The sequence below is a fragment of the Penicillium hispanicum genome (assembly GCF_028827665.1).
Source record: "Penicillium hispanicum strain IBT 35686 chromosome Unknown utg000006l_segment0_segment0, whole genome shotgun sequence".
Taxonomy (NCBI): domain Eukaryota; kingdom Fungi; phylum Ascomycota; class Eurotiomycetes; order Eurotiales; family Aspergillaceae; genus Penicillium; species Penicillium hispanicum.
In genome coordinates this window covers 2,505,989-2,531,196 of record NW_026623198.1, presented here as the reverse complement: position 1 = coordinate 2,531,196, position 25,208 = coordinate 2,505,989, and the positions used below count along the sequence as shown (strand labels likewise).

General features: G+C 49.6%; 12 protein-coding genes across 12 annotated transcripts; 4 read left to right on the top strand and 8 right to left on the bottom strand.

The window, feature by feature from the left end:
* Positions 1 to 253: 253 nt before the first annotated feature.
* N7459_007284 (uncharacterized protein) lies at positions 254 to 775 on the bottom strand (the record flags this gene model as incomplete). The annotated part of the gene is made up of 3 exons (XM_056946452.1): positions 254 to 275; positions 344 to 441; positions 491 to 775. The coding sequence occupies 3 exons, from the start codon at positions 773 to 775 to the stop codon at positions 254 to 256; spliced, it is 405 nt and encodes a 134-aa protein (XP_056798451.1).
* A 609-nt stretch (positions 776 to 1,384) lies between these two features.
* On the bottom strand, positions 1,385 to 2,647 carry N7459_007283 (serine/threonine-protein phosphatase 2A activator; the record flags this gene model as incomplete). Its single annotated transcript, XM_056946451.1, has 1 exon — positions 1,385 to 2,647. The coding sequence occupies one exon, from the start codon at positions 2,645 to 2,647 to the stop codon at positions 1,385 to 1,387; it is 1,263 nt and encodes a 420-aa protein (XP_056798450.1).
* A 478-nt stretch (positions 2,648 to 3,125) lies between these two features.
* Positions 3,126 to 4,112, top strand: N7459_007282 (uncharacterized protein; the record flags this gene model as incomplete). Its single annotated transcript, XM_056946450.1, has 2 exons — positions 3,126 to 3,603; positions 3,673 to 4,112. 2 exons carry the CDS (start codon positions 3,126 to 3,128, stop codon positions 4,110 to 4,112), a joined length of 918 nt encoding a protein of 305 aa, XP_056798449.1.
* Positions 4,113 to 4,631: 519 nt separating this feature from the next.
* N7459_007281 (actin-related protein 2) lies at positions 4,632 to 6,215 on the bottom strand (the record flags this gene model as incomplete). The annotated part of the gene is made up of 7 exons (XM_056946449.1): positions 4,632 to 4,718; positions 4,786 to 4,863; positions 4,918 to 5,483; positions 5,549 to 5,774; positions 5,887 to 6,030; positions 6,090 to 6,136; positions 6,197 to 6,215. The coding sequence occupies 7 exons, from the start codon at positions 6,213 to 6,215 to the stop codon at positions 4,632 to 4,634; spliced, it is 1,167 nt and encodes a 388-aa protein (XP_056798448.1).
* Positions 6,216 to 7,021: 806 nt separating this feature from the next.
* Positions 7,022 to 8,195, top strand: N7459_007280 (NAD(P)-dependent oxidoreductase; the record flags this gene model as incomplete). Its single annotated transcript, XM_056946448.1, has 5 exons — positions 7,022 to 7,039; positions 7,090 to 7,278; positions 7,345 to 7,676; positions 7,746 to 7,883; positions 7,937 to 8,195. The coding sequence occupies 5 exons, from the start codon at positions 7,022 to 7,024 to the stop codon at positions 8,193 to 8,195; spliced, it is 936 nt and encodes a 311-aa protein (XP_056798447.1).
* Positions 8,196 to 8,410: 215 nt separating this feature from the next.
* N7459_007279 (uncharacterized protein) lies at positions 8,411 to 8,752 on the top strand (the record flags this gene model as incomplete). Its single annotated transcript, XM_056946447.1, has 1 exon — positions 8,411 to 8,752. The coding sequence occupies one exon, from the start codon at positions 8,411 to 8,413 to the stop codon at positions 8,750 to 8,752; it is 342 nt and encodes a 113-aa protein (XP_056798446.1).
* A 1,021-nt stretch (positions 8,753 to 9,773) lies between these two features.
* N7459_007278 (uncharacterized protein) lies at positions 9,774 to 11,436 on the bottom strand (the record flags this gene model as incomplete). The annotated part of the gene is made up of 2 exons (XM_056946446.1): positions 9,774 to 10,891; positions 10,941 to 11,436. The coding sequence occupies 2 exons, from the start codon at positions 11,434 to 11,436 to the stop codon at positions 9,774 to 9,776; spliced, it is 1,614 nt and encodes a 537-aa protein (XP_056798445.1).
* Positions 11,437 to 12,139: 703 nt separating this feature from the next.
* Positions 12,140 to 13,364, bottom strand: N7459_007277 (GTP cyclohydrolase II; the record flags this gene model as incomplete). Its single annotated transcript, XM_056946445.1, has 2 exons — positions 12,140 to 12,169; positions 12,234 to 13,364. The coding sequence occupies 2 exons, from the start codon at positions 13,362 to 13,364 to the stop codon at positions 12,140 to 12,142; spliced, it is 1,161 nt and encodes a 386-aa protein (XP_056798444.1).
* Positions 13,365 to 13,833: 469 nt separating this feature from the next.
* On the bottom strand, positions 13,834 to 15,017 carry N7459_007276 (SAGA-associated factor 29 family protein; the record flags this gene model as incomplete). The annotated part of the gene is made up of 3 exons (XM_056946444.1): positions 13,834 to 14,119; positions 14,176 to 14,689; positions 14,843 to 15,017. The coding sequence occupies 3 exons, from the start codon at positions 15,015 to 15,017 to the stop codon at positions 13,834 to 13,836; spliced, it is 975 nt and encodes a 324-aa protein (XP_056798443.1).
* Positions 15,018 to 15,572: 555 nt separating this feature from the next.
* pmi1 (mannose-6-phosphate isomerase pmi1) lies at positions 15,573 to 17,184 on the top strand (the record flags this gene model as incomplete). Its single annotated transcript, XM_056946443.1, has 5 exons — positions 15,573 to 15,603; positions 15,658 to 15,678; positions 15,732 to 15,823; positions 15,879 to 16,116; positions 16,181 to 17,184. The coding sequence occupies 5 exons, from the start codon at positions 15,573 to 15,575 to the stop codon at positions 17,182 to 17,184; spliced, it is 1,386 nt and encodes a 461-aa protein (XP_056798442.1).
* Positions 17,185 to 18,510: 1,326 nt separating this feature from the next.
* On the bottom strand, positions 18,511 to 19,645 carry N7459_007274 (putative Coatomer subunit epsilon; the record flags this gene model as incomplete). Its single annotated transcript, XM_056946442.1, has 5 exons — positions 18,511 to 18,619; positions 18,688 to 18,926; positions 18,995 to 19,130; positions 19,186 to 19,564; positions 19,621 to 19,645. The coding sequence occupies 5 exons, from the start codon at positions 19,643 to 19,645 to the stop codon at positions 18,511 to 18,513; spliced, it is 888 nt and encodes a 295-aa protein (XP_056798441.1).
* A 489-nt stretch (positions 19,646 to 20,134) lies between these two features.
* Positions 20,135 to 20,836, bottom strand: N7459_007273 (uncharacterized protein; the record flags this gene model as incomplete). Its single annotated transcript, XM_056946441.1, has 1 exon — positions 20,135 to 20,836. The coding sequence occupies one exon, from the start codon at positions 20,834 to 20,836 to the stop codon at positions 20,135 to 20,137; it is 702 nt and encodes a 233-aa protein (XP_056798440.1).
* Between the last annotated feature and the right edge of the window lie 4,372 nt (positions 20,837 to 25,208).

The window sequence follows — 25,208 nt, the reverse complement described above, 5'->3', positions numbered from 1 at the left end:
TGCGTCTCGTTCCTGGGGATTCCTTTTTGCATCTGTCCGGCATGACGGCTTCGACCTGCCTTTGTTCTTTTCGGGGCTGCTACGCTACATCTAGATCCCACGGGACTCCTCATGGGCATTTTATGTTCTTGGTTAGCCGATTGGAATTTACACATATACCACTTTTTTTTCATATTGGATTCTAAGATACATCGAGGCAAGAAGGTGAAAACCCCCGGGGATGCTGTTCTCTGATTGGGAATCCCCCTGGGCGTTAACCCGGCCCAATCTTCGGCCTGCGTTGCTGGTCAGCTGTATACTCCCACCACAGTAGATGAAGAAAGAACGAAAAATGCCACCGTACATGTCATGATGTTCGCTCAGCCGGCTGAGGTACTTGTTCAGATCCTCCACACGCTCCTTGTGCGTCTTGATCCCCTCCCGCTGGAGCCGGTCTTGCAGCTATACACCTCGTCAGCCCTGTCATCTCCCAAGCATCAACACCACATACCCGTTTCCGTCGCACTTCCTCATACTTCCTCTCCGCCTCGGTCTTCGCAGCAGCCCCAGGCCCCGGCTCAGGCGTGCCAGCGCTGTCGACCTCCGGCTCCGCGGAGCCCGGCTGGCCTCGTTGGCTGGGATCTCGCGCGTCCGCGCCGGTCTCTGCGGCTGCTGTCTCGGCGTTCTTCTTGCCGCTCTTCTTCTTCTTTTTCTTCTCTACCCGCCCGTCACTCACCTTGCTTCCCTTCAATTTCAGCTTGCCACCGCCGCCGGTGGAGTACTCCTCCGGCGCCATGGGTGGGGGCGCGCGTTGGAATGGGAAGAGGCAGATTGCGCGTGCGGAGTAAGAGGGGGAGGACCGCGGTGGGTTAGGTTAGGTTATCCTGTCTTTCTTTTCTGGGCTCTTTCTCTGCAAGATGTTGGCGTTTTGGATGGATCTTTGTCCTGGCCCTTCGCGCGCTACTGACTGCCGCGGAGCGAGGTACGGAATGAATAATGCCCAGACGCCGGTGGGAGTTGGCGGGGAATGAGAGGTCGAATTGCGAGTCGATGGCGGCGTCTGGTGAAGTCGGGTGGGCGGTGGACCAATCAGAGGCGGTGGCGCGGCGATACGGTTTGGAGTGGTGGTCGGGTTGGTGCCATGGGATGAGATGGGGATGCAAGATGCAATTTGGCGGGTTGCCGATAACGGGGTGTGGTGGCGGATTACTAAAAGATTTTCTTCTGGCATTCTGATAGCTTGTGGTTTACATATAGAATTGGAAAAGTGACATTGTATACTGCGTACTGGGGTACCGACCAGGCCACGAGAGCGGTGTCTCGTCTCTTGTTCATTCTGCTATGCGTTCATTATACTGCCGTGATTTTGATTCCAGAGCATCCACATTTGATACTATCGCAACGCTTAGTCGAATGGGATGGGGCGCAGCCCCGTTCCACCCATGCGCTTCCGCATCTCTGCGCCCGCGGCAATGGTACTGGGGACCTTGATCCCACAGCAGTCGCCAAAGTAGTCGGTGTGCGCATGTCCATGAGGATGGTCATGCCCATGCTCGTGGTCATGGCCGTGCTCAGTGTCTTCGGCAGAGAGCTCACCCATCCCTTCTGCAGCGGGCAGAAGACTGCCAAAGAGGAAATGTTGCATGATGGGCAGTTTCCCTAGAACCTCCTTCACAAACATCTTCTTCATACCACTCTCAACTTTGAACCAGCTCTTCGCACCCGAGATATCATCCAGCATGGGACTATGCCAACGCAGACCCTTGACCGTCTTGACGCTGTCCACCCACCGCACCTGATCCAGGTAGAGATACTTATCACCTTCCTCGTCCAGCAACGCAGTGTTATGAATTCCCAGTGGCGTCACATACGGGTGGTCCACGAGCTGGCTAGCACCAAAGAGGAAGGGCAAGAAGTGATAATCGTCCAGGCCCCAGACACCATGGGACCCAGCTGGTTCAAGGTAGTACGTAGACTGAATCTCCCGCATCAGACGCAGGTACTCGAGGTAAACCTTGGACACGACTGTTGGGAATTCACTGGCAGGTAAGAGACCCAATTGGTAAAGGGACAGCAGCCACATCATAAAATTCAGCTCATGGCCCGATCCATAGTCCAATCGGTCCCGCGAGCCCAGTGAGTGGATCAGGTACGTCGATGCCTCGTCAATCGCGGCAGTGTCCTTTATGCCCAGGATATCGGTGTGCCATGCGGGGCTCCGTGTGGCGACCTCGTCGAACAAGGTGCGGAATGCAGGGTTTCCAAATCGCGATCCACCCTGGTCAAGTGCTGGGTGTTGCTCTAGTAGGGACCTCAGTCGCCCCACAATCGAGGCAATCTTCGAGATGGAGTCGGAGGGGTTTTGGATGTCGGTAATAGCACGGCCGCGAACAGAGTCGGACAGACCGAAGATGAAGGCAAGAACCAGATTATATGTGGGTGAGGCCAGGAAGAGCTCATGGTCTTTCGGGGAGAGGATACGGCGGACGGGGCGCGAATATTGGTGGGCGGAGAGGTCTGGCGGCGAAGGCAAAGGAGGGGTTGTTGGAGTCGAATCTCGGGACGAGGTCTGTGATCGACGGTTGCTTGACCGCAACTCTGAGAGCTTCTTGGATAAATCCAGCTTGCCAGCTGGAGGCGGGCGTGTGGGTGCGGTCTGCGAAGCCATTTTTGGGAGAAAGTGGCCGAGAGTTGTGAGAGATGCAAGAGCAATGATGATAAGATTGGCGCCGCAAGCAGATTAATGCACGGGCAGAATCAGACCCCTGGACTGACCGCCTTCTCCAAGCGAGTGCGGGATGACGAAACTTACTATCTTAGGACTAGCGGAGTGGAGCATGTGATCGTTCCCCAGAAATCAACCGATCGACGGATATTTCCATTGGTTTGCGCTCTGTCACACAGGGAGCACCTGATGGGCGCAACTGAATGAGACAAGGCAAGGAGGACAGCCTCCAGAGGAAGGACGGACATTCCAATTCCCGGAAAGACCACCAGCGACTCTCACCACCTCGCTTTCTTCCTTCACTGGCCGCTTGACACCTCTCCGCTGTTCCTCGCGTCCCTGTGCGGCACAAGCTCCGTCTTGTCGCCCTGGCGATCGGACAGGGCCATTAAGTGACTGGCTAGGGTACGATCACGCCATAATGAATACTTCTGAGCCATCGGCGTCGTCTCCGACAGATATCCGCAACTCTGCGGAAGCCAGGGACATCGGCTCTTCCCCATCACGTTCACCTACTCGCGTGAACTCGGCCCTGTCATCTTCCGTCAGTAGCAGTCGATCCCGATCGAGCTTCATGTCTCAAAAAAATGCCCGAAATCAACAACCTCAGCCCCAGCGGCCGTTGAATGAGTCCACCCCGATCTTTAATGGGCCAGACTCCTCGTCGCGCGGCTATCAAGCCACTGAGGCGCCAAACACATTAAGGCAGACCAATGGGGAAAATGGGAATGGTACTTCAGAGGTCACTACTGGGACTGGCAACATAAATCAGGGTACGCAGGCTCCCCAGCCTGGATGCCCCGTGGAGCGGCAGTCTTGGTATGGCCGCTTTGTGGATCGCTTCGGCAGCCTGGAGCTGGAGAACAAGGGCAGCGTTGCGCGCGACCATCTCGCATTAGGTACGTCATTGGCCGTTGCTCCCGTTATTCTACTCTAGAGAGAACCGAACTTGCTGATTGCGGCCACAGAGCGAACATTCTTAGCGTGGATGCGTACATCACTCGCTTTCGCCTCAATCGGAATCGCCGTTACCCAATTATTTCGTCTAAACAGCGCCACTGCCCCTACGGACATGCATGGCTCTGACACCTCCCATGACCCTCCAGCTATCCGCCCACCGCTCCTCTCCCCATCCCTCCTCGACAGCCTCTCAACTGTCTCACCATCCAGTACCTCATCCCGCCTCCGCAGCGTCGGCAAACCACTCGGCTCGACATTCATAGGTGTTGCCATTCTGGTTTTGATAGTGGGCTTCCACCGCTATTTCGAGAGCCAGTACTGGATCGTGCGAGGGAAGTTCCCTGCAAGTCGGGGCAGTGTTGCGCTGACTGCATTTGTGGCGGCAGCCCTGATTATCGCAGCCCTGGCTGTGATTTTGGCTGTTTCGCCGGGTGCGATTGAGCGGTAATTCCACCTGTCATCTGCCGCATTTCACCTTTTTCCTTGTCCCTTTTTGTTCTCGCTCATTAGCATTTTGGTCAGGCTTTGCATGGTTCCATGTCTTGTGGTTATTTTCTATATATACACCCTCAAATATATGAACGACACAGTCGGCTGTCATAAAGCCAGTTCTTCATCGCCTATTCTAGGTGAGATTAGGCGAGAAATATAATATACCGGGCAATCTACGGCTTACTATAGTGGAGACGTCAAGGTCGATAGAAATGTTTCTTTCTTTTCGGTCAGCAGCCCCAGATCCACTCGCACCAGGCCAGTCTAGGCACAATGTAGAGGCAGTGAGATATGGAAATAAAAGGGATTGATGGGAAGGATATCGACAAGGCGGACACGGGAGAGGGAAGGGGGTGGGGGGACAAAGAACACAGGAGAAGCAGAGCGACACGGCTTGCAGGCAATGCGGAAGAGTGCGAAGCATGGCAAGAGGTAAAGAAAAGACCGACAAAATATCCACCTAGATACAGATCGCTTATCGCGGGCCAAGCTTTGCCAGGGCACGAGCACCTTGCTCCTGCCACTCCTGCTTGGATACCCACATGTCGTCCTTGTCGGCAATCTGAGATATCGGGTCAGTCTTGATACTGCAAAGCTGGATAAGATGAAAAGGAGAGGATGATACTAACCAGGTTCGCAAGCACGGCACCACCCAGGAACACCATATGTCTCCGTCGTGGGGGGTCTTCAATGCGGACCTTGAATTTCTGGGGAACCATTAGCCACAAGTTATCTCGGATCATAACACTCCATAGACGTACGTTTAGGCGCTCTGGGTTCCCGCCCAGAACCCGAGTGAGCCAGAGCTGCTTCAATTCCTTCTCCAATCGCGAGGGGAGACCGGGGTACATGCTGCTACCACCGCTAAGCACAATTGCTTTGTACAGACTGGAACGAATATCGACGTCGGTGCCTTGGATTGTGTTGAAGAGCAGTTCAGCCATACCGGGCTGATCAACATCCACGAGATGAGGCTGGAAGAGGCACTCCGCGGCCTCGAATCGCTCGCTGCCGACACGAATCACACGGCCATCGGGCAAGGTATACGACTCGACCAGAACGGTGGTATCCTCCGAAAGCTTCTTGTCCAATTCGAGATCGTACGAAACATAGCAGAGCTTCTCCTTAATCTGACGCACGGTCTCAAAATCGGCTGTTCGGTTGAGCGCATATCCGCGGCGTAGAAGCAGGGCAATTAGGTTGCGGGTGACGTCGCGGCCAGCAACATCCAGTCTACGGATGTGGTGATTCAGCACAGTCGACTCGTACACGGGGATGACGTGTGTCACGCCGTCACCGGAGTCCACGACGACGCCGCTGCTGAGACCTAGAAACGGCAGGCGTCAGCTTGTGCCCGAATTGAGAGTTGTTCGTGCCAGAGTCCCTCCATACCCTGGGCATACAGTGCCAGCACCGCCTGGATCGCTACATAGACACCACCAAAGTTGTATCCCTCCAGCATGACCTCGGCCATCTGTTCGCGATTCTTGAGCGGGTTCATCGGCGGCTCTGTGAGGAGGATCTTGCGGCCGGTGGGATCGATCTTCATCTTGTCGTAAAAGGTGTAGTTCCACAGATGTTGCATGTCATCCCACTTCTTGACGATACCATTTTCCATCTAAGACGTAGCCGCCGGGCTTGGAATTAACAAAAGCCATCTCGCTGCCTGCTGCGGAGAGGGGCGGGGTAAAGGACGGTGAGGACGGGTGTCTCGTTTGACAGCGACGTACCGGGTAGCTGATCTGAAGCATCGAGCGTGCAGCGGCAGCTTCATCTCCGCACATGATATCCTTCACCACAATATCACCAGCCTGCTCCTCCGTCCGCAAGATAGGCCGCCCCACTATCGAGGGGAACTGGTGCTCTGGGAAATTCTGGGGTACAGGTCTCGTCAGCAGGAGTTCCAATTATCTACTGGCCATATGCGACATACCTGAGCTGCATAGCCGACCTTGAGGAAACCGGTTCCTCCGTCGAGCACTGCGGGCTGTTAGCTTGGAGCTGGACACGCAGTCGGTTTGGGGGACCGGTCGAACGTACCAATGGGCATGTCCGCCATAGTGGAGGGAGGGGCGGGATCGACTGCGATCAGGGCGTATTGAATGCACAAAGGTCGAGGGGAGGCGGAATTGGAGGTGTGGAGGACGCGGGGGAGAAGGCGTTGATGGTGAGTCGAGGTACTCCGAGGTGGTCGCTGGGGCATCATCATCGTTATTTACGTGACCGTACCGTACCTGCTGTCATCCCCACAACCCGGCCGCGATTGCGGCTCATTACAGAACCTGACTGCATTGGCCATTTTGGTCATTCCTCCCAATCAAGCTTGCGGGTTTGCAGTAACGAGTCCAGTGATCGATATTCTGATGTTATAGGACATTATTGCATGGTCTTGTCAGTGGTGGCTAGTGGCTCCATGCCAGTCTTTTCATAGGCTCAGGGCAGCCCGCCGGGGTGGGCGCGCAAACCTACTGTAGGGCGGACAATAAACCATACACGAGCAAATTACTAAAGAGATAAAGAGCGCCAAATATAATCCAGCGCGCTTATAGACAACGCCCAATCGGCTCGATAACAGCTAGAAGTAGACGATTGATAAAAGATATGATCCCCTATCGGCCGACTCCGATTCCGTCGGGAAACGGTCCATGCTCCACCATGCCTCTGGATTACTCTTATAGCGCGAAGAGCAGCACTGGCACAGCTTCCAATCGTGTGTCTGTCTTCATTTACGAAAGTGCATTCCAGAGGTAGCTCGCCGCCTGTTGGCTCTGTCTGCCGGTGTTCGTTATCGGTGGGAACCCGATTGAGAACACATTCAACCCTCTCTTTCGACCAATCTCCGCCGTAACAGAAGGCCACAGCACAATGGCACAAATCGGCTGGGTTAGTCCTGCCTCAACGCTCTCTACATTCAGCAGCTGACAGGCTTGTAGTACGGACTCGGCTCCATGGGCCTCGCCATGGCCAGCAACCTGCAGCGCCATCTCGCCGCTAAAAAGGTTCCGAGCCTACTCTATTCCAACCGGACCATGTCGCGCGGCGCGCCGCTGGAGGCCCTTGGAGGCATTGCAGAGCCTGATTTCGTTGACTTAGTGTCTCGCTGCGGTATCATTTTTACCATGGTGAGCACTGGCAACTCCGCTCAAGACAGCGCACAGAGAAAACATCGAAACTAATCCGATGCCCAGGTCTCCAACGACTCAGTCCTTCAAGGCCTGCTGTCCTCTGCTGTCGGATCAGGCCACTCATTGAAAGACAAGATCTTTGTAGACTGCTCGACCGTCCACCCTGACACGGTGGGCGCCGCCGTGGCTCAGCTGAAGGAACAAAACGCCTCGTTCGTCTCCGCACCCGTCTTCGGTGGTAACCCCATTGCTATTGACGGGAAGCTGGTGTTCGCCATTGGTGGCCCCAAGAGCGCGACTGAGGTCGTCCAGCCGCTTATCCAGGATGTTATGGGCCGACGCGTCATCGAGTGCGGAGAGGATGCTACCAAGTCCTCTCTGCTGAAGATTGCTGGGTAAGTTTTCTGATTGGCAAAGTTCGCCACACTTGCGGCTTGGGGCATAACTGACTTAAACCCACCCAGCAATATTGTTACTGTCAACATGATGGAGGCTGTCGGCGAAGCCCAGGTCTTTGCAGAGAAGACCGGGCTTGGAACCGGTCCCATGGAAGAGCTGATTGGCGAGGCTTTCGGTCCTGTGGCTGGAGGATATTCGAAGCGGTATGTGTTTCAGCTCGATCGATGTACAATTGCATGTTCTCATTTTTCTGCAGATTGACTACCGGTGCTTATGCGCCGCCCCTGAACTCCCGCCCAGGGTTTGGTGTGTCATTGGCCATCAAGGACGCTAAGCATGCCATGACGATGGCACAGGAGCAGGGTGTTCAACTACCCGGTCTAGAGATCGCTCGCGGTAACATGGAGGCTGCGAGAGACTATGCGGGTGAGTGTCTGGACAGCAGTTCAATGTACGGGACACTGCGGCAGAAGGCTGGCCTCGAGTTCTGGAATGAGAAGAGTCGTAAGGAGTAATTTCGTAACAAATTGGGAGCATGGTCAGTTTAGTCTCATAGAGTAATGTTATATCAAGATCACTTTTGCTTTGTGATAACCACGCCTGGAGTGCTGATTGGGACGATATGCGCTGGGCTGCGTAGTGCGTCGGAGTAATAAAGTTGAATTCCTATCTACGGATCAACCGACTTCAGGGCGATTTAATGATTTCATATCGCCAGAACTACGCTTTTATGCAGGAAACACATGCGAATCTCCCACCGGGCATGCGTGACTACAGCGACTATCAGTTGAAATATGCAACGATGCCAAGTGACCATCCGGTATGGGGCAATGGGCCGAAGACGGAGTCCAGACTCAGGTGCTTGCTCACTTATGCCAGCGCTCCTCGATTCGCCTCCCTGGACCTTGGTGTTCTCCGATCGCCCGTAGTCGAGGGGAATTTTTGCGAGATCCTCATCTGTGTCGTCATTCGGATCGTCGTTGAAATCTGGCAGGTGGCTAAAGCTCGTTTGGCGGCGTGCAGGACGTTCCGGATGACTCGAAGGCCCGCTGCTGTTGCTGTGGAGACGTAGAGGCTCTGGCGATGTGAGCTCAGTCGAATCCGTGCTGGCATCCGAATATTTAGTCATCGGGATCGGGCCGAAAAGATACGCCAGAAGTATCACTGTCGGTTTCCAGCAACTGCTCTTTGAGGATCGGTGGATTGGATCGGCCCATGCTTACTGTCGTCAGCCAGAGATAGACAATACTGAACTCTTTCGGGTAAAGGAGAGTGATGGGAGGGTGAGCGATCAAACTGGAGGGTGAGTAGAAGACGATGGAAAGTACCCAAGATGGACGGACTGGAGCAGGGAAAGAGAGAGCATACAAGCGCGTATATAGGCCCCGCTCCTGGTCCAGCAACTGTTGCGCCACTCATCATAGGGGGGTGGGTGCTGGTTGTAGTGGGGAGGTGTGTATGTACCAAGCTGTGCCAGAGAAGCCATTTTCGGCCTCTTAAGGAGGTTAGAAACGGCCGCCCTAACATAAATGCATTTTGTTATAAAGGACTTTTGAGTTTTCATCCATACTGTTTGTGAATCTGAGTCACTTCAGCGACCAGATTGTTTCATGTACGCTGCTGAGGGCAGCACCGGGAAGACAGGTGAACAACACCGATATCCGGACCGAAGACTATCCAGGTGTATGACCCCATGCGTCAGCCAACACTATCGCCATTCTAGACTGTACCCTAGGGATTCAGTTGGATATTTGCGCGAAACATAAACCCTCAATCCAGGAAATTAACTTTTGAGTGACGCACACCCACCTAGGTAGCATATGTATCTCCCCGGGTAACAAGACGAAGGGGAGGCTCACTTGATCTATCTCCTCGAATTTACCGGATGGTCGTATGAAACACCTATATAATATCCATGTAGAAAACACAATTGATAGAAGAAGATGCGAGCGCCGGCGCTTCTCCCAAGACCCAAATGATAGCTTGAACCCATAAATGATAATGACGGCAAAGCCAAGTGAAAGAAAGCCAAGTCCAGCTCGGGCGAGGGTCTGTTGAACCGCACTTAATGATTTCAGCATAGTCTAGAAAGCTTACAGTGGTGTTGAGGACTCGTGCCTTGGCTCGGGTTTGATTCGCGTGGTATCCAGCAAATGCGGGTAGCACTCGGCAAACATCGGCCCCAGAGACCAGTTGGAAAGATTGCGCATGTGCCGTTCAAAGACAGGGTTGATGAGCAGCTCATCCGAGTCGCCGGTAGATAGCAAGCAGTCTGTAGCTTCATAGGGCCAATTGAGGGACATGCCGCGTGTAAACGTGAGAAACCAATTCTCAAAGGGATAGTCTTGGTGGGAGGTGACAAGCCGATCGCGCATGCGAGGCCAAGGAACATAGTCCATCCAAGCCGGATGGGGCTGAAGGATCTGTGTGGGACGTGGTGTGAGCCATTCAGGAAGTCGTTCATAGTTCTCTTGCGTGGGGTATATCTGCCAGCGCATAAGGAGAAACATGGCGTAGAGTACGGCAACTTGCTCTGGCAGTGATGAAATGTCTGGAAAAGTGCGGAGAATGTCGGTAAACACTTTTGACACAGGATGCGAATGAACACTCTTCTCTGGGTTCAGGAGCGAAGATACACTCGGATACGGCGGGCCGACGAGTTTTTGTCGCGGGATTCCCTGTGCCGCCTCGCGTTGTCGGCTATGGAGAAAATCTATCATAATGGCGTCCAATGGGCAAGTCGGTGGGATGTTTTTAACTGGAGTTGCGAATGCAGGTGGCGTCTGGTCTGGTGGGTAATCAAGAGGCTGCACGTAGAGTGGAGACGGAGGATTCGGATGGGAAGAGCGTAAGTTTTCTGAACTGCTGCGTCGAAGACGGTCGACCTTGGGCACATTTTGTGAGGAACCCAAAAGAAAATTGAACCCTAGCCGCTCCTCCGCGCCGAGATCTAGCCCATGAGCAATGCCCTGAGACAACGCCATGCGGAAGGCGGAAGGTTGCAGACTTCCATTGCCACTGTCACGGCGACTGCTCAAGGCCGGTGCAGACTGTGTGGGAGAAGGTGTATCGACACTGGCGATCGACTCCGAGTAGGGTTTGTCACCCGATACTATAGCCTGATTGCTTGGTGTCAAGTGGTCGGCATCCCGTAATGGTGGTGTGCGCGATGGGGGCGGGGCTGGTCTGGGCTGGGTCAGGAAGGCAGGCTCTGCTGACATTAGAGACCATTTCCAATAGGCAACCAATTGCGAGCTTACCGGAAGCCTCCTCTCTTGCTATTAAAGGCTGTATGATGTCCATCGCAGCCCTGAGTCCCTGACGGAGCTCTTGGTTCTCCGACCGAATGCGCTCATTGTGCTGAATGGCAGCCTGGAGATCAAGGAACGGCTTCTGCGATGAAAGGTCCCGCACCTGTTGTTCGAGTGCCTCGACGTGACTTTTTGTGCGTTCACGAATGGCGCGCTGAGCCTGGCGGTCATTGGCACGTTTCTTGGCCAATTGGTCGGGGGTGAGGTTTGCGACGCCTCGGGATGACGTGCTGTTCAGCTTGCGCTTCCGTCCAGCAGTCGCGGGCCCGTTAATGTCAATATTGTCCGTAACCAAAGCATCCGGTGCTAACGAGGTCGAGCGCGAGGGAACTGGCGAGTCCTCGGGTTTTGCGCTGGGAGTAGGTTGCGAAGGGCCTTCGGCGCCCACTTCGATGGAAGGAGACTTCGCATAATCGCTCGACTCGACCGGGGCGTGGTTGGCCATGGCCTCACACACGCGCTATATATTGGCAACAGCCATCCAAAGCAGGTACACACAGAAGCAAAAGGCACGGCGAGGAGCGTGCGGGCAAGCCGAGCGAGGGAGTCGGCATTCGAGGTTGGGAGTGGGTCGAGGATGGAGAGTTCAATGGCTATAGAGTTTCCTGCACGGGAGCGACGCCGACGCCACCGGACATTCCCAGCCGGCGTCGTGGTCGTTCAGCTTTGGAGGCGACCTGGTGCTGACGCCTGCGCGGTGTCGCTCGTACGATGCTATTCTCCTTTCCCGCTGCAATGTTCATCGAGTCACAGGCTGCTGCTGAACTACGCCGCTGAAACTCATGCGGCAAGATCCACACATTACTTAGTCGCCACCCAAACTCCATTGCTCCTAAAATAGTACCAAGATGAGCTGCATAGACTGCGTATTGTATATAATTGCGCAGGAGGGCCTTTATTGAAGAAAAGAGAGTTCAAAAAAAAAAAGCCAACAGCCCGCCCATCACTGATTTCGTGTAACACACAGGAGTGGTCATGTACAAAGTCATTGAAGACCAAAGAATGCCTGAAGGGAGAAAAGGATGGTCATGTCGATCGTGTACACGCAATGCATAGAGGGACAAGCCACAGAGCATCTCTCCCATTGAGAAGAAGGAGAATACGAGGAGAATCATTAGGCGGGAAGGCTAGGCGCCCAAGCCCGGCGGTCATTGGATCATATGGCCCATTTTTGAGATCTGGCACAATGATATTGTTAGCACTTCCCGAAGCTGATAGCTGCACAATGATGCAGAGACTGACCTTAGTTCGCAAGTAGCCCTCGATCTCGGAACTCTTTATTCCTCGTTCCCCACCGGTCCGCCATGCCAGAGGGACCATAGGAACCCTCTCCTTTACCAATACTTCTCGGTTGGGGCCTTCAATGGCCCGGACCTTGTCCGGGTTGTTTGTGAGCAGGCGCACGCCGTCTGGGTTGACGTCGGCACCGCATCCAAGGTCCATTAGCATAGCTGTAGCCAAGCCATAGCTCCGCGCATCCGCCGGATGCCGAAGCAGGAGATTTGCCTCAACAGTATCGGACCCCAGATCCTGGAGATTATATGCCTTCAACTTCTCTCCGAGGCCAATTCCTCGACCCTCTTGGCGTAAGTAAATAATCACGCCGCCGGTAGAATATGACCGCAAGGACTGTGCCTCTGGTGGTGCATCGGGGGACAAATTTTCAACGGGGAAAGACATCAACCGCGCAGCTTCATCCAGTTGTTCGCCACAGTCGCATCGAGCTGACCAAGCGGTCTCGCCAGTATAACATTCTGAATGGATTCGCACCAACGGAGGCTCAACCGAATAGGTTCGTTCTGAGCTTCCCTGCGCTGAATGTGTCCCGGTGGTCTTTTCTTCGTTATCATGCCAACTGCTGATTCTGCCTGGATGCAGCGTTCCCACGTATGCGCCTCGGATCATTCGGTCCATCTCTGTCTCTCCGGGTCGCACGCTATCCAAACTCCGACTGCGAATGGTGTTTCCAAATACAATCGCCAAATGCTCTTTATTATCCAAATCGTTGTGGTAGAGATGCAAAAACATCTCCGCGCCGTTGGTCGTCGGGATCCGTGCCCGCACGATGCATTCTACCTTCGGAAGTTGCTGAAGTAGCTTGGGGGCTTTCGCATGTTCACCCTGGTGTCGGATGCTCGCAGCTTGGCTCTGGTGCAGGACTTGGGTTGGGTTCAGGTCCAAGTTTAATGTTCCGCCAGGAGTGACAGGCGGGGTGAACGCAGGCGACAGCAGAGAGTCAGGAATGACCGGGGTCTGCTCGCCCGTTACAACACCGCTGCCCTGCCTCCCATCGTCTGGGAGAGCATCGGGTCGGCTGGTGGGAGGAGAATGCGGGGCGAGTTTAGGTGAGGCGTGGGCGGGGAGATTCGCCATTGCGGCGGCGGCACGAGGGAATGTGAAGATCGCCTCGTCGGGTGTGCTTCAGAAAGCCGTGCGAAATATGGGAGCAGAATCGACGGGCATCAAACCAATCGCAGGGATAGTTGCGGACCGAGAATATCAATGGCGTCAATTCAGCACGGAATGTCCCCGGCATGCGGCGGGGCTGAGTCATCGCGCTGTCAGTCCAGCCCAGGTGCTTACTCTAGCAGCTTCCATCGCTTATGCAAATCCCGAGAAGCGCGGACTATGAGTTTCAGTCCGCCTCTGGGAGAATACAGGATGTAGTAATGGCAGTTCAAAACAAAACATCTTCATTGCATATCCACGTGAAGACTGGGGACGCACAGGATGCACACCTTCCCCGTAGCCACGGGGATTCCTCAAAACTCCAAGTAGCGCCTCGCTAAAGGGTATCAAACATCATATCAGATCGCTGTAGTCTCCGACGAGCGCCCCTAATTTACTTGTTGGGAATATCCAACACGTAGCGCCGGTCGACATCCATCTCCTTGTCGTCCTCCTCGCCCTCGAATTTGAGGCGGTAGACATCCTTTTTCGAGCCCATCACCTCGGCACGATAAAAAGTGGTGGTATCGGGGTATCTAGCAAGAACTTGCTTGCCCACAGTGAACGAAGGCAAGGAGGAGCTTACCTGCGGAATGGGAATGAGGGATGCGGCAGTGGTCTTGTAGACCGCGCCTTGCTCGCCATTCTCATTGGGCTCCGGATCTTGGACATCGTACCATCTGAGCGAGGAGCTCGTCAGTTTCGGCCATCGGATCAAGCATATATTGAAGCATACCGTTTCTTGTGTCCATCGCCAGAGATGCTTTTGATGATGCATTGAATGCCCTCACCCTCCACCCCTTGTTTGTTCTTGTTGTGCTTGAAGACCACTTGTGCCCCGACTACGAGGAGACCGCTGCGTTCAGCCATAGTGCCCTTGAGACCCTCAGAGCCTTCTTCGATCTTGACTGCCACTCCATCACTGCGACCCTCGCGCGCCTGATTGCTCGAGACACTCGTGCTACGGGGAACAGCCCCCTTGGAACGGCTGGTCTTGTCGACCCCCGATGCACTTGGAGAGTCAGTCGCTGAACTCTCCATGTCACTTCTCTTCTTGCGGGACTTTGAGAGGGCTTGTGATCGATTTGCAGGTGCCTCGGCTTCGGACGCTTTGCGGAGCGCAGTGAGAAGTTCAAGGTTCTTGATCACGTCGCACGGCTCATCCTGCATGATTGATCGTTCATCCTCGCTGAGTTTCTGACTCTGTCGAAGCCAGGTATCGACCTGGTCATGTTCGGCCCTTGTAGGTTCTGTCCCGGGGAGTAGATTGTCTTAGTCATGGCCATATAGTGAGTGTGAAAGACGTAGACAGGGGGGAGGATGCGCGCATTGTCGCGGCAGTACGTGGTACAGTACATCGCGGTGTGCGATGGGAGCATGCGAGCTGCACAGGGTATACTTACTGTTGCCCTCGCGGGATATCTTCTCTATCAGGGTCTTGATCTGCACCGCCAGCGATGCCTGTTGGTCAAACTTCTCCTTTGACTTGCGGATGTCCTGGCATATTCTGGTCCACAGCTCCATCTCCTCGTTGTTCCCAAGTCCATTGTCTCTGGGTCGAGGGCGATTGCGTGACATGATGGATTGGTTAGGTTTTTGGATGGAAGGGATGTTCCGCAAGCACGACTGGGGAATTGGCGTGCAGCTGGAGCTGAAGCTGGGGAGCGCGAGATGCGGCGGTGATAAGCCCAAGGCGGTCGGGGTTTATCCGAGCGCCTAATCGCGCTGCGCTTTCTACAGTGTATGCATGTGGAAGAGATAGCCCGCGTATTATTCAATCCCAGAGTCGCTCAGTTGACGGTCTATTATTCCTGTCTTGTCTCGGACTGGGCTGTTCTCAAGCTGACAATATTTCCCCCGGAACTAGGAATACCTGTAATCCTATAGTAGCTCTGGCGCATGACGGTTGCGGAACCCCCATACTCAGGCATCTTGTTTGAGATGACCGGATTTGAAACCCAATAATTATAACTGCTTAAAGTGAAATCCTCACAACCTTGACTCCGGGCACATCTCCCATAACACCCCAGGCCCCTTGTTGCAATCGCGCTCACCGGGAGTCTTGGCGTGGAGATCCCGCATAATAGAAAATCGCGGAGCGCCCCTCTTCTTCCCAGCAACCACTTCGTCAAAATGCAGATCCCATTGGTTCGGCTACAATGCGGTAAGTTGGGAACTGGCCACTTTGCACTCATATTCGCTAATGCATTTCTGATAGGCGTGAATAGCTACGACTGGGGTAGGTCCAAGTCACTCACGCTCCTCCATGCCCCGCACTCAACTCCGTCATAGGCAAGGTCGGCCAAGAGTCGACGGCAGCTCGGTATGCGGCCACCACTGCTACCCCCGACTTTGCGATCGAGTCGGAGACACCCTATGCAGAAGTAAATGCGCCCGTACTCTCGACTCGTGGACTTGTCATGCTAACCAAAGCCCCAGCTGTGGATGGGCACTCACCCGTCTCTGCCTTCAAAGGATGTCGAAACCCAGCGCTCCCTCCTCGATCTCGTCCAAGACAATCAGGCCTTGCTTTCAACGGAGATTAGCGAGCGCTACGATGGCCGGCTACCCTTTCTATTCAAGGTACTCTCAATTCGCAAAGCGCTCAGCATCCAGGCCCATCCCAACAAGAAGCTGGCGGAGCAACTCCATACGCGAGACCCGCAACACTACCCTGGTATGTTCGAAACACATTCCTATAAATGCGGGGACAGAAACTCATGCATTGGCCGGGCCCGCAGATGATAATCACAAGCCCGAAATGACCATTGCCATTACGCCATTCGAAGGCCTCTGTGGATTTCGGCCATTGGCTGAAATCGTCCATTTTTTTCAAGCTATCGAGCCCCTGCGCAAGCTCGTTGGCCAGCAAGCAGCAAGTGATTTTGAACAGATTGTCAAGGGCAATGAGGATTCAGAGGATGAGACTGTTATTCAACGCAACAAAGATGCACTGCGTGCGGTGTTCACCTCCCTGATGGAATCCACCTCAGAGAGCATCGAGAGTGCATCGAGAGAGCTCGTTGCGGCTGCCGACAGTGCTCCTGCGAGCTTCGGTACATTGGCTGGGGAAGTTGAAACGAATCCGTCCGACCCTGCTGAGCTAGCTGCCATTATCACCCGCCTCAATGGCCAATTCCCCAATGACATCGGACTGTTCGTCTTTTTCTTCCTCAACTTCATCAAGCTTGAGCCCGGCGAGGCCATGTTCCTGAAGGCTGACGACATCCATGCCTACGTCTCGGGCGATATCATCGAGTGCATGGCCTCGTCCGACAATGTTGTGCGCGCGGGCTTCACTCCGAAATTCAAAGACGTGGATACCCTGACCAAGATGCTGACGTATTCCTACGCACCCATCGAGGAGCAGAAGCTTCAGCCCACAGACTACCCGTACACGATTCTCAACGCAACTGCGTACTCGAGTGCTTCCTCATCTATGCTGTACGACCCGCCTATCGAGGAGTTCAGCGTAGTCAAGACGGACTTGAAACGAACCGGTGCCAAGGCCACCTTTGACCCCATCGTCGGTCCCAGCGTCCTGATCTGTACGCGTGGCCAGGGCAAGATCACTGTGGGTCACAAGACCGAGGAGGTCCACGAGGGCTTTGTTTTCTTTGTCGGTGCTGATGCCGAGTGCATTATCGAGAACACAGGCAGTGGCGAGGGCGAGGAGGATATTTTCACTACGTACAAAGCGTTTTGCGAGCTGACTGGTAAGGAGGACATGGTCAACGGACATTAGACTGCCAGATCTAATTTTTGGTGTGATGAACCAGTCCATCCTGGCCGCGCGAATCTATGAGGCATGAACTAAGAAATAGTATTCGAATCTCAATGCGTGATGATCATCAGGAAACAGCGTAGCTTTATTTTGTGTTAGGTCTGTTTGCAATGTCTAAGTTTGTTTTTAGGAATATGCAGTGCCAACACTTTTGCCAGTCTGTTTTCTCAAATCTCTCGTACGTTGTTGACAATACACATCTGTATATCGACGCAGGGCGAAAGAGGACAGGCAGATGGGCAACTCGTTGCGGCAATGAATTACATCTCGTTTATAAACTTGCGCCTTTGCGAGATATTTACCTTCAATGAGCAGTCTGGTTACACTGGCCATTTAGTCTAAAAGGGCTGGGGATCTTAGTAATATTATCATCCCCATTCGAAACACCAAGGATTACTCTAGTATCCTCAGAAAAGAACCAAAGTGTGAGACTCGCCATATGAAGAATGACTAGACTGTAGGTATAACAGATGGGTGAAGCGTAAGCCAGCAGAGCAGGCCGTAATCACAGAAAGAGAAGAAAGGAGGGCATCCTACCTAGTCTAAAGTCAATCTATCGTAAAGACCTCCACTGTTGCCTATATGGTTAAGGCGATCCGGGTCATGATCTGAGTTAACCTTACAGTGCCGTTTTTCAAGTTGCGCCCCCCTGGCAGTCCTAACTACTTATAGCGTACTGACCAAGGCGATGCGGATCCCTAAATGTGGAGGCACCAAACTTTGGAACCCGTATGATATACAAGCATATCATTTCTTTTTATTTGGATATATTATTAAAGTGGTTTGATAGGTGAAATGGGTTCAAATGCTGCTGAAGATGAGGTTGAGGTTGGCGCTGAAATTTCAGAAAGATGTGCGCGACGATATGCGTCAACAATGTTGTTTTTCATTTCTGATTTCAAGGTTGCAGTCAAATCTGGGCTTGGTTATTGTTTCTTTCAAAAAGAAGTCATTCGTTATGCTCAATTGCCTCTTACAGCTCTGTTCCCTGACCTCTCCTGGCTTGACGTTAGATTTTTCACCAAGCCACCCAACACGACCAATTAAAAGGATCCTCACTAGTCAGTCTCTCGCTCTGGTGTGGTTTGAAGTTATACTGGCACTGGGAAAATCACTGAAAAGGAAAAGGCATGTTTCTCAACCATTACACTAAGCAGGGGTCGTGTCAACTCATAACAAGACAGGATATCAAGCATCCTGGCTTCAAAAGAACAGGCTTTGTGAAAGATGGAAGCACATTTGGTAACATCTCAACGCTCCAACAAAGAAGTATTCTCATATTCTGGATTATGATGACACCTTGGGCGAGTACTTGGCTGCTGCAGTATCGAAGAATGCACTCTTCTCTTCAATATCGGCGAGCAGAGAATGCGATGACTGGACCTGTTGTAGCCGGCTACACAAATGAGTTAGTAGGTTGTCTCCACATGAAAGCAGGGCTATTGAGGGAAGCGAAGAACATACGACTCCAGGTCTGCACTCGGCTTGCCGGCCAACACATTCAGAACGATAGAGTTGGCAATAAGCTCAGCGTCGGTGGGGTATTTCTCCAGAGCTGCAGTCAGCGCAGCCTCAGCTTCAGGCAGACGGCCTAGATGGAGCTCTGCAACCGCTTGGCCGACGATAGACAGTGGGGCAGATGTGCTGGGCGCGGAGGCGAGTTCCTCGTAGACGTAGAAAGCGGATTGGTACTTCTCACCACCCTAGGCAGAGACAAAATCAGTCAGTGTGGTTCCCAAGCATCAACAGACGACCGTGTTCGCAAACTTACAACCCGCATGCCGGCCCATGATTCGGCCAGGTTGACCAGAAGCGAGTCCTGGGCCCAGCGCTTGGCGGCCTGGACTTCCTTGAGCGCAAGGTCGGTGCGATTTTGTTGGAGGTGTATCTGAACAATCAAGGCAACACTAGCAGACAAACGTCAGTGCTGTGCTTATGATTCGGCAGCGGGGGCTCACTCACGCCTCCAGGTTACCCTGGTGCTTGGACAGCAGCGCCAGCGCCTCTTCGCTGCGCCCCTGGGCCTGCAGTACCGTCGCTCCGAGAACCTGCACAGTTCCATTGTCTGGGTAGTTCTCTGCAAGATCCTGAGCCAGCTGCAGAGCTGCATCGGCATCGCCCGTGGTCTGTTGGGCCAGCGCCTTCACGGCGGCCAGGTCGGGGGTATCTTCTTCGGTGGAGACGGCAGCCAGGACCTCACTGCCTTGGGAAAGGGCGATTTGAGAGCGCAGCTTGAGCACGCGAGCAGGAAGCTGGTTCTCGGGGGAGAGGGCAGCGGCGTTGAAGTCGATCACGCTCTGGTACTGTCCGGAGTGGAAGGCATTGTGGATGTTGAGGAGCTCTGCAGGCCTGATGAGTGGATTTGAGGGGAGCAATAAGGAGGCAGGGTGAGCTTACCGCCCTCTGCTGAGAAAGGATCCATGTCGTATGTCAACGGAGGGTTGGTAATTGCGGGAATCGAGGATGCAGTGTTGATGTTCCTGGGCTGCAAGTGTTCACGCTGGCGTTTATGACGGACGGGGCAACTCAGCCGAGGGAAAGTGGGCCGACCGCCTTTGTATACTTCCAAGGCTACAAACGATCTATGTACTCGAGATGTTCTTTGGCAATTACAGTGATGAGACTTCTCATTAACTGGAAGACAATGTTTATCGCACAATGAATGTCTCGGCGTTATTATACAAAAGGAAGACACATACAAGGACAAATATGTTAGGTATCACAATGCTGGATACAATACCGAAACTCCAATCATACATGCATTTCAGAAAAAGCATCCGTCAAGACAAAAGGATATTAAACAGTCGGCTGAGCCGAAGTTAAGAGAAAACAGAAAAAAATCAGACAGAAGGCAGAGAGGAAACAGAAAGAAGAACATCTACAGGTCGTAGGGAACAGTACAGAAAGCCATTTAACCCAGTCTCCCACGCAGGGCTCGATATACTGCATTAGTCTTCATCACCGCTTTTTGAAGCTTTCTGGTGATCGTCTTTCTAGTAATTCTCACACATCCTGGTTTGGTGGATGCCAGGGAGGATGAGTCGACAGCAGCAGCCGCAGAATCAGAGACAATCAAGCTGGCCGACTCTTGAACTGGATGATCTGCAGTATAAAACTCGTCCACGCGTGGCACGTAAGACCTCGGGTCAAACAATTCGGTGAAGACACTCTGTCGTGTCTGTCTATGAGTACTAAACAGAGAATTGTCGGTACTCTGTTTGGGGTATGGAGGAATGGCCTCCAACTGAACGGGCCCAGGACCGAGCTCCTTGGAAATGGCGCAAGTGTCGTCATCGTCCTCGTTCTCAGAAATATCGGAAGGGGCTTCTATGTCCTCGATGTCGTCGATGGGCACAGGCTCAAAGGCCTGGTTTGCCCAGATTCTCGTGTTCATCCGCAACCAGCCGCCGAGGGAGATCCCGCTGTGTCGACAAGGGACCTTGACCAGGCTTTTGCAGCTGAGTCGACCAGATGATCCGCAAGGCGAAGCAGTGGTCGTGATCTTTTGGACTCCGAAGGTCCATGAGTCAATGGGTGCCTTCTCCCTTGTCTTGGCATCCAGCCAGCTGTAGGGACCAAGGTCACCGGGGTAGATGGAGGCACAGAGAGACATGATGCCTCCGTGGTTTTATATACCGGTCAAAGTTTAGTGAAGTAGAGGAATTAAAGATCTCAAGAAGCCTTGTTTAGACTCTTTGTTCGTATGTGGGTATCACATGACCCACACACTTAAGCTTCCTCTCATGTAGATAGATCCTCCATCATCATCATTCATATACATGGTCATCCTTCCATTGTACAACCTCACTCTCTCAGGTTATGAGCCCTCCTGCTCGTCTTCAGTAGAGTCTCACACCTCTACTGTGCCCCTCGCTTATGCGTGCGCCGGTGACCTCGCCGTCGCTGGTTTAATCTCAACCTCGCTGTCGCTCGGCAGCAGCACTTTTCTGGGCAGTCTTTTCGTCCTGCCTACCCCCTACCGTCTCCAGTACACTCACTCACTGCTGATACGCGTCAGCAGAGTCCCTGCAGGGTTTACAGTCTGGTTGGTAACTCCACTGGAACACACACACACACACTCACCTCGGTTGATTCCACGTTAACTATTTATCTTATCGTCTTTTCGACGCCGGATTTGAACTCTACGCAGTCAGTTCCACTGGAGCACCGAGTTTCAGCTCGATTTATCAATAAATCACCTCGCTGTCGCGATTCCCTATAAATCTATTGGCCCGCACTGATCCACACTGGATTTCTATCTAATCAGGGATTTAAGAAGATATAACCTTCCTTATTTAACTAATTAGCTTCTATACTGCTTCTTCGTTATTATAGGTAACGAGAAGATCACCAATACTGTGCTAAAGCTCTGAGGAGCTATAAACTGGTATTTATAGGTATATACTCTGTGTATTACGCTTAACGCCTAAGATAAAGAACTCTGGTATATTATTACTAGCTAAAATCAGCTAGTTTACTAAGATCTAGTCGCTATATTGTTTTAGGTGGAGATAACTCGTTATATAGCTCTTTAATTTAATAAACCTAAGAACTAAGTTACTATCGATAATTAGTCTAACTAGGTGTAGGAGTATATAATTACTCTTAATAAAGAGTATTAGATCTAGCGACCTCTCTAGAACTAAGCTCTTTATCTGCTTAATACCACCCTAGATGATAATTTATAATTGTTTATTACTAAATATAACTTTGCTACTAAGGTATACTAATTGCTAGTTATTAATTTTGGTACTGCTATATTTAATACCTTTCTAACCTACTATAATAAATAGGTCTTATACTGTTATTATAGAAACAGTGGTAACCCTATTTAATTTGTCACTAAATAGTGTTATCTCTTAAATAAACTAGTTAAGACCTTTGGATCTGCTTAGTATCCTTTAGAATATTAGTAGTTTAGCCAGTTTATGACTACTGTATATATAGCACTGGAGACAGAACTATAGTTCTAAACTTTTAAACCTAATTTAATAAAACCTGGTTTTATAGAGCGTATATATACTGACTTTCTTAACTATAAGATATATAGGAAGCGCCTAACTACCGCGTTAGCTACTATTTAGTAATAGAAGTCTAAGAAGAAGGATTTGAAGGATAAGGATAATAAAGAAAAGAAGTTCTATTGGTGTGTATATTATATTTAGAAAGTTGGTCACACTGAGGCCGAATACTCTTTTAATCCTAAGAATACTGGAAAAGATTAATTTATGACCTCTTCATAATAGAATCAGTCTAAGTATAGAGGATACACTGGTTATGGATCTTATTAAGATAGTTATTGTGCTGCTGCTGTATTAATATAGGACCGCGTTTAAGAGATTAATAATAATAACTTACTATAGCCGTTTTAATGATTCCTAAATGCTATTTATATATAAATTGCCTATATTTGTGTACTTATTCTATCTATTAGTGATAGCGATCTAGAAGTTAACTGATAGATACTAGATTCTAGTGTATCTGATTATATAACACTATATTGTTCAAATTTCGTTAATTTTAATAAATATTGTATCCTAGTTCTTATAGCTAATGACACTGTTTAATACACTGAAGGGTATAGTGATGTTACTATCTCTGTTTGAGATTGGTGTTCTAATTGCTAAGATAAACTTTTGTTAATTGTCCTAAAGAATTGCTGGTTAGTGCTAGTGATAGTATCTAATCTAATCTTTTGCTATAAGCTTTATAATAATGATTATATCCTTTCTGTCTTTGGTTTATATACCTTATTAATTAATAAGATATCTAATAAAGTTATAGCTACTGGCTATAAGGAGAATTCTTAGTACTGGATCACGACCAGTCCTAATATGTAATTGATCTGTTTTGTAAGAGTTAATCTGCTTATTTATTTAGTATCTGTATTAGGTGCTAAGAGTCCTAAACCTATCTTAATAGATCTTATATATTGCTGTGTATGCTATGTTGGTGAGTATAAAGTCTGTTGTATACTAGAATATATGGACAGAATTATTATTAAAAAGGACTTAGCCCTTAAGTATTTTTGTTTACTATGCTTACTTAGAAAGGGTTACTTATTTTTATTTGGTTAATCTAAGCCTATTTATATCTACTTAGGTGATATGGTTTATATTAATATATAGGGACCTATTAGTATTACTGCCTATAAAGGCTATTGCTTCTATGTATCCTTCACTGATAATGCCTTTTGCTTCTGCTAGGTCTATCTTCTCTATGTGAAAGATGAGATTATATAGTGCTTCTGTAATTTTAATGCCTATTTTGAAACTTAGTTTAGCTGTTAAATTAAGTGTGTATAGGGTGATAATGCCTATAAGTATAACTTATTTACTAACTACTGCTAAATGTGTGGAATTGAATAGGACCCTATACTGCCCTATATACTGTAGCTGAATAGTATTATGGAAGTGAAAAATCGCTAGCTTATTAAGCTATTTATTGTGGTAATATCTAAATATTAAATTCTAAAGTATCTCTAGGGAGAGCTACTACTTAGTGTAAACTACACTATGAATAGGTTATAGCATTTAAAGGTGGATATAATGCTATACGAAGCCTTCTATAGTAAATAACTAAACCTATCTGATCTGTACACACTAGGGTACTAAGTATAGTATCTTATTCTAAAGGAAAAGTGTATAACTAAGCTATCTCCTTATATGGCTAAAGGTCGCCTACTAGGCTATAACTATAATGGTTTATATTATATTTATAATATATATTTAAAGAAGATAGTGGTCTCCCATTATATTGTTTTTTAAGAGCTAACCCTATAGGAGCTTCTACGCCCTGATTATGATTTAGATACTCTATCTAGGTATACTGATCTCTATTTTAAAAAGACAGAAACCTTACTGGATTATAACTAATTAGTAGCTCGCCACTATATATCTACTAATTTTATTAACTAAGAGTCCTTTAAACTAGTAATTTATCCTGTATAGGAACTATCTACTCTAATAACTATATAATCTATACTATAAGTGCTAATCCTGATTAACTAAGTACTTACATCTCTAGGACCTATATACCACTTACCTATTATCCCTAACCCCTATATTCCTATTACTTATATACCACTATTTAAATATATTTATGTACTAAATACCACTTTAGAGGAGGAGGTGATACTATAGGAAGAAGTTTTAGATAAAGTCTAGCTGATAGAGATTACTGCTAAAGAGGTAGAACTTTATAACGCTAAGATAGAGGGGGGTAATAAATTAGTCCTAGTAATCCTTTTTAAATCACCTAAAGAAGGCCCTCAGCGTTTAGTATATATTTAGGAATAAATACTCTATTAATAAACTGTATTTATATATATTAAGGATATTATTAATAGAGCTTATTTAATCTTATAATCTACTAAATTAACTAGCTAAGATTTGATTAAAGTTCTAAACTTATAGTATAAAGCTATATATTTATATAAGAAAGTGAAATAGCTAGCTACTACTAGAAAAGAACTGCAGTATTAACGCCTAAACAGAACCTAGTAAGTTATTAACTAAGTCTATAGAAAGAAGACTTTTTCTCTTTAATAGGTATTTAAGATTAAAACTGATAACACTTATAAAGTATACTTAGTGGTATATAGTTTTAAATAGATACTACTAGACTATAATAAAATCTATTTAGTTACTACTAAATCTACTTTAATAAAAATCTTTATAGCTATTACTATAGTATTAAACTAAAAGGTTTATTATATAGACTATATCACTGTATTTTTTAATACTAAATTAAAAGAAGAGATTTATATTAATCTACTTAAACTAAAGCAGAAAGACTATCCTAGTAAGATAGGACAGCTGATTAAGACCCTTTATAGATTAAAATAATCTCTTTAGGAGTAATATAATCTAATTTCTAGCGTCTTAATCGCATTTAGTTTTATATACTTCTAATCTAATAATTTAGTCTTCAGTCTTTATATAACTAATTATTATATCTATATACTTATTTTTATAGACAATATA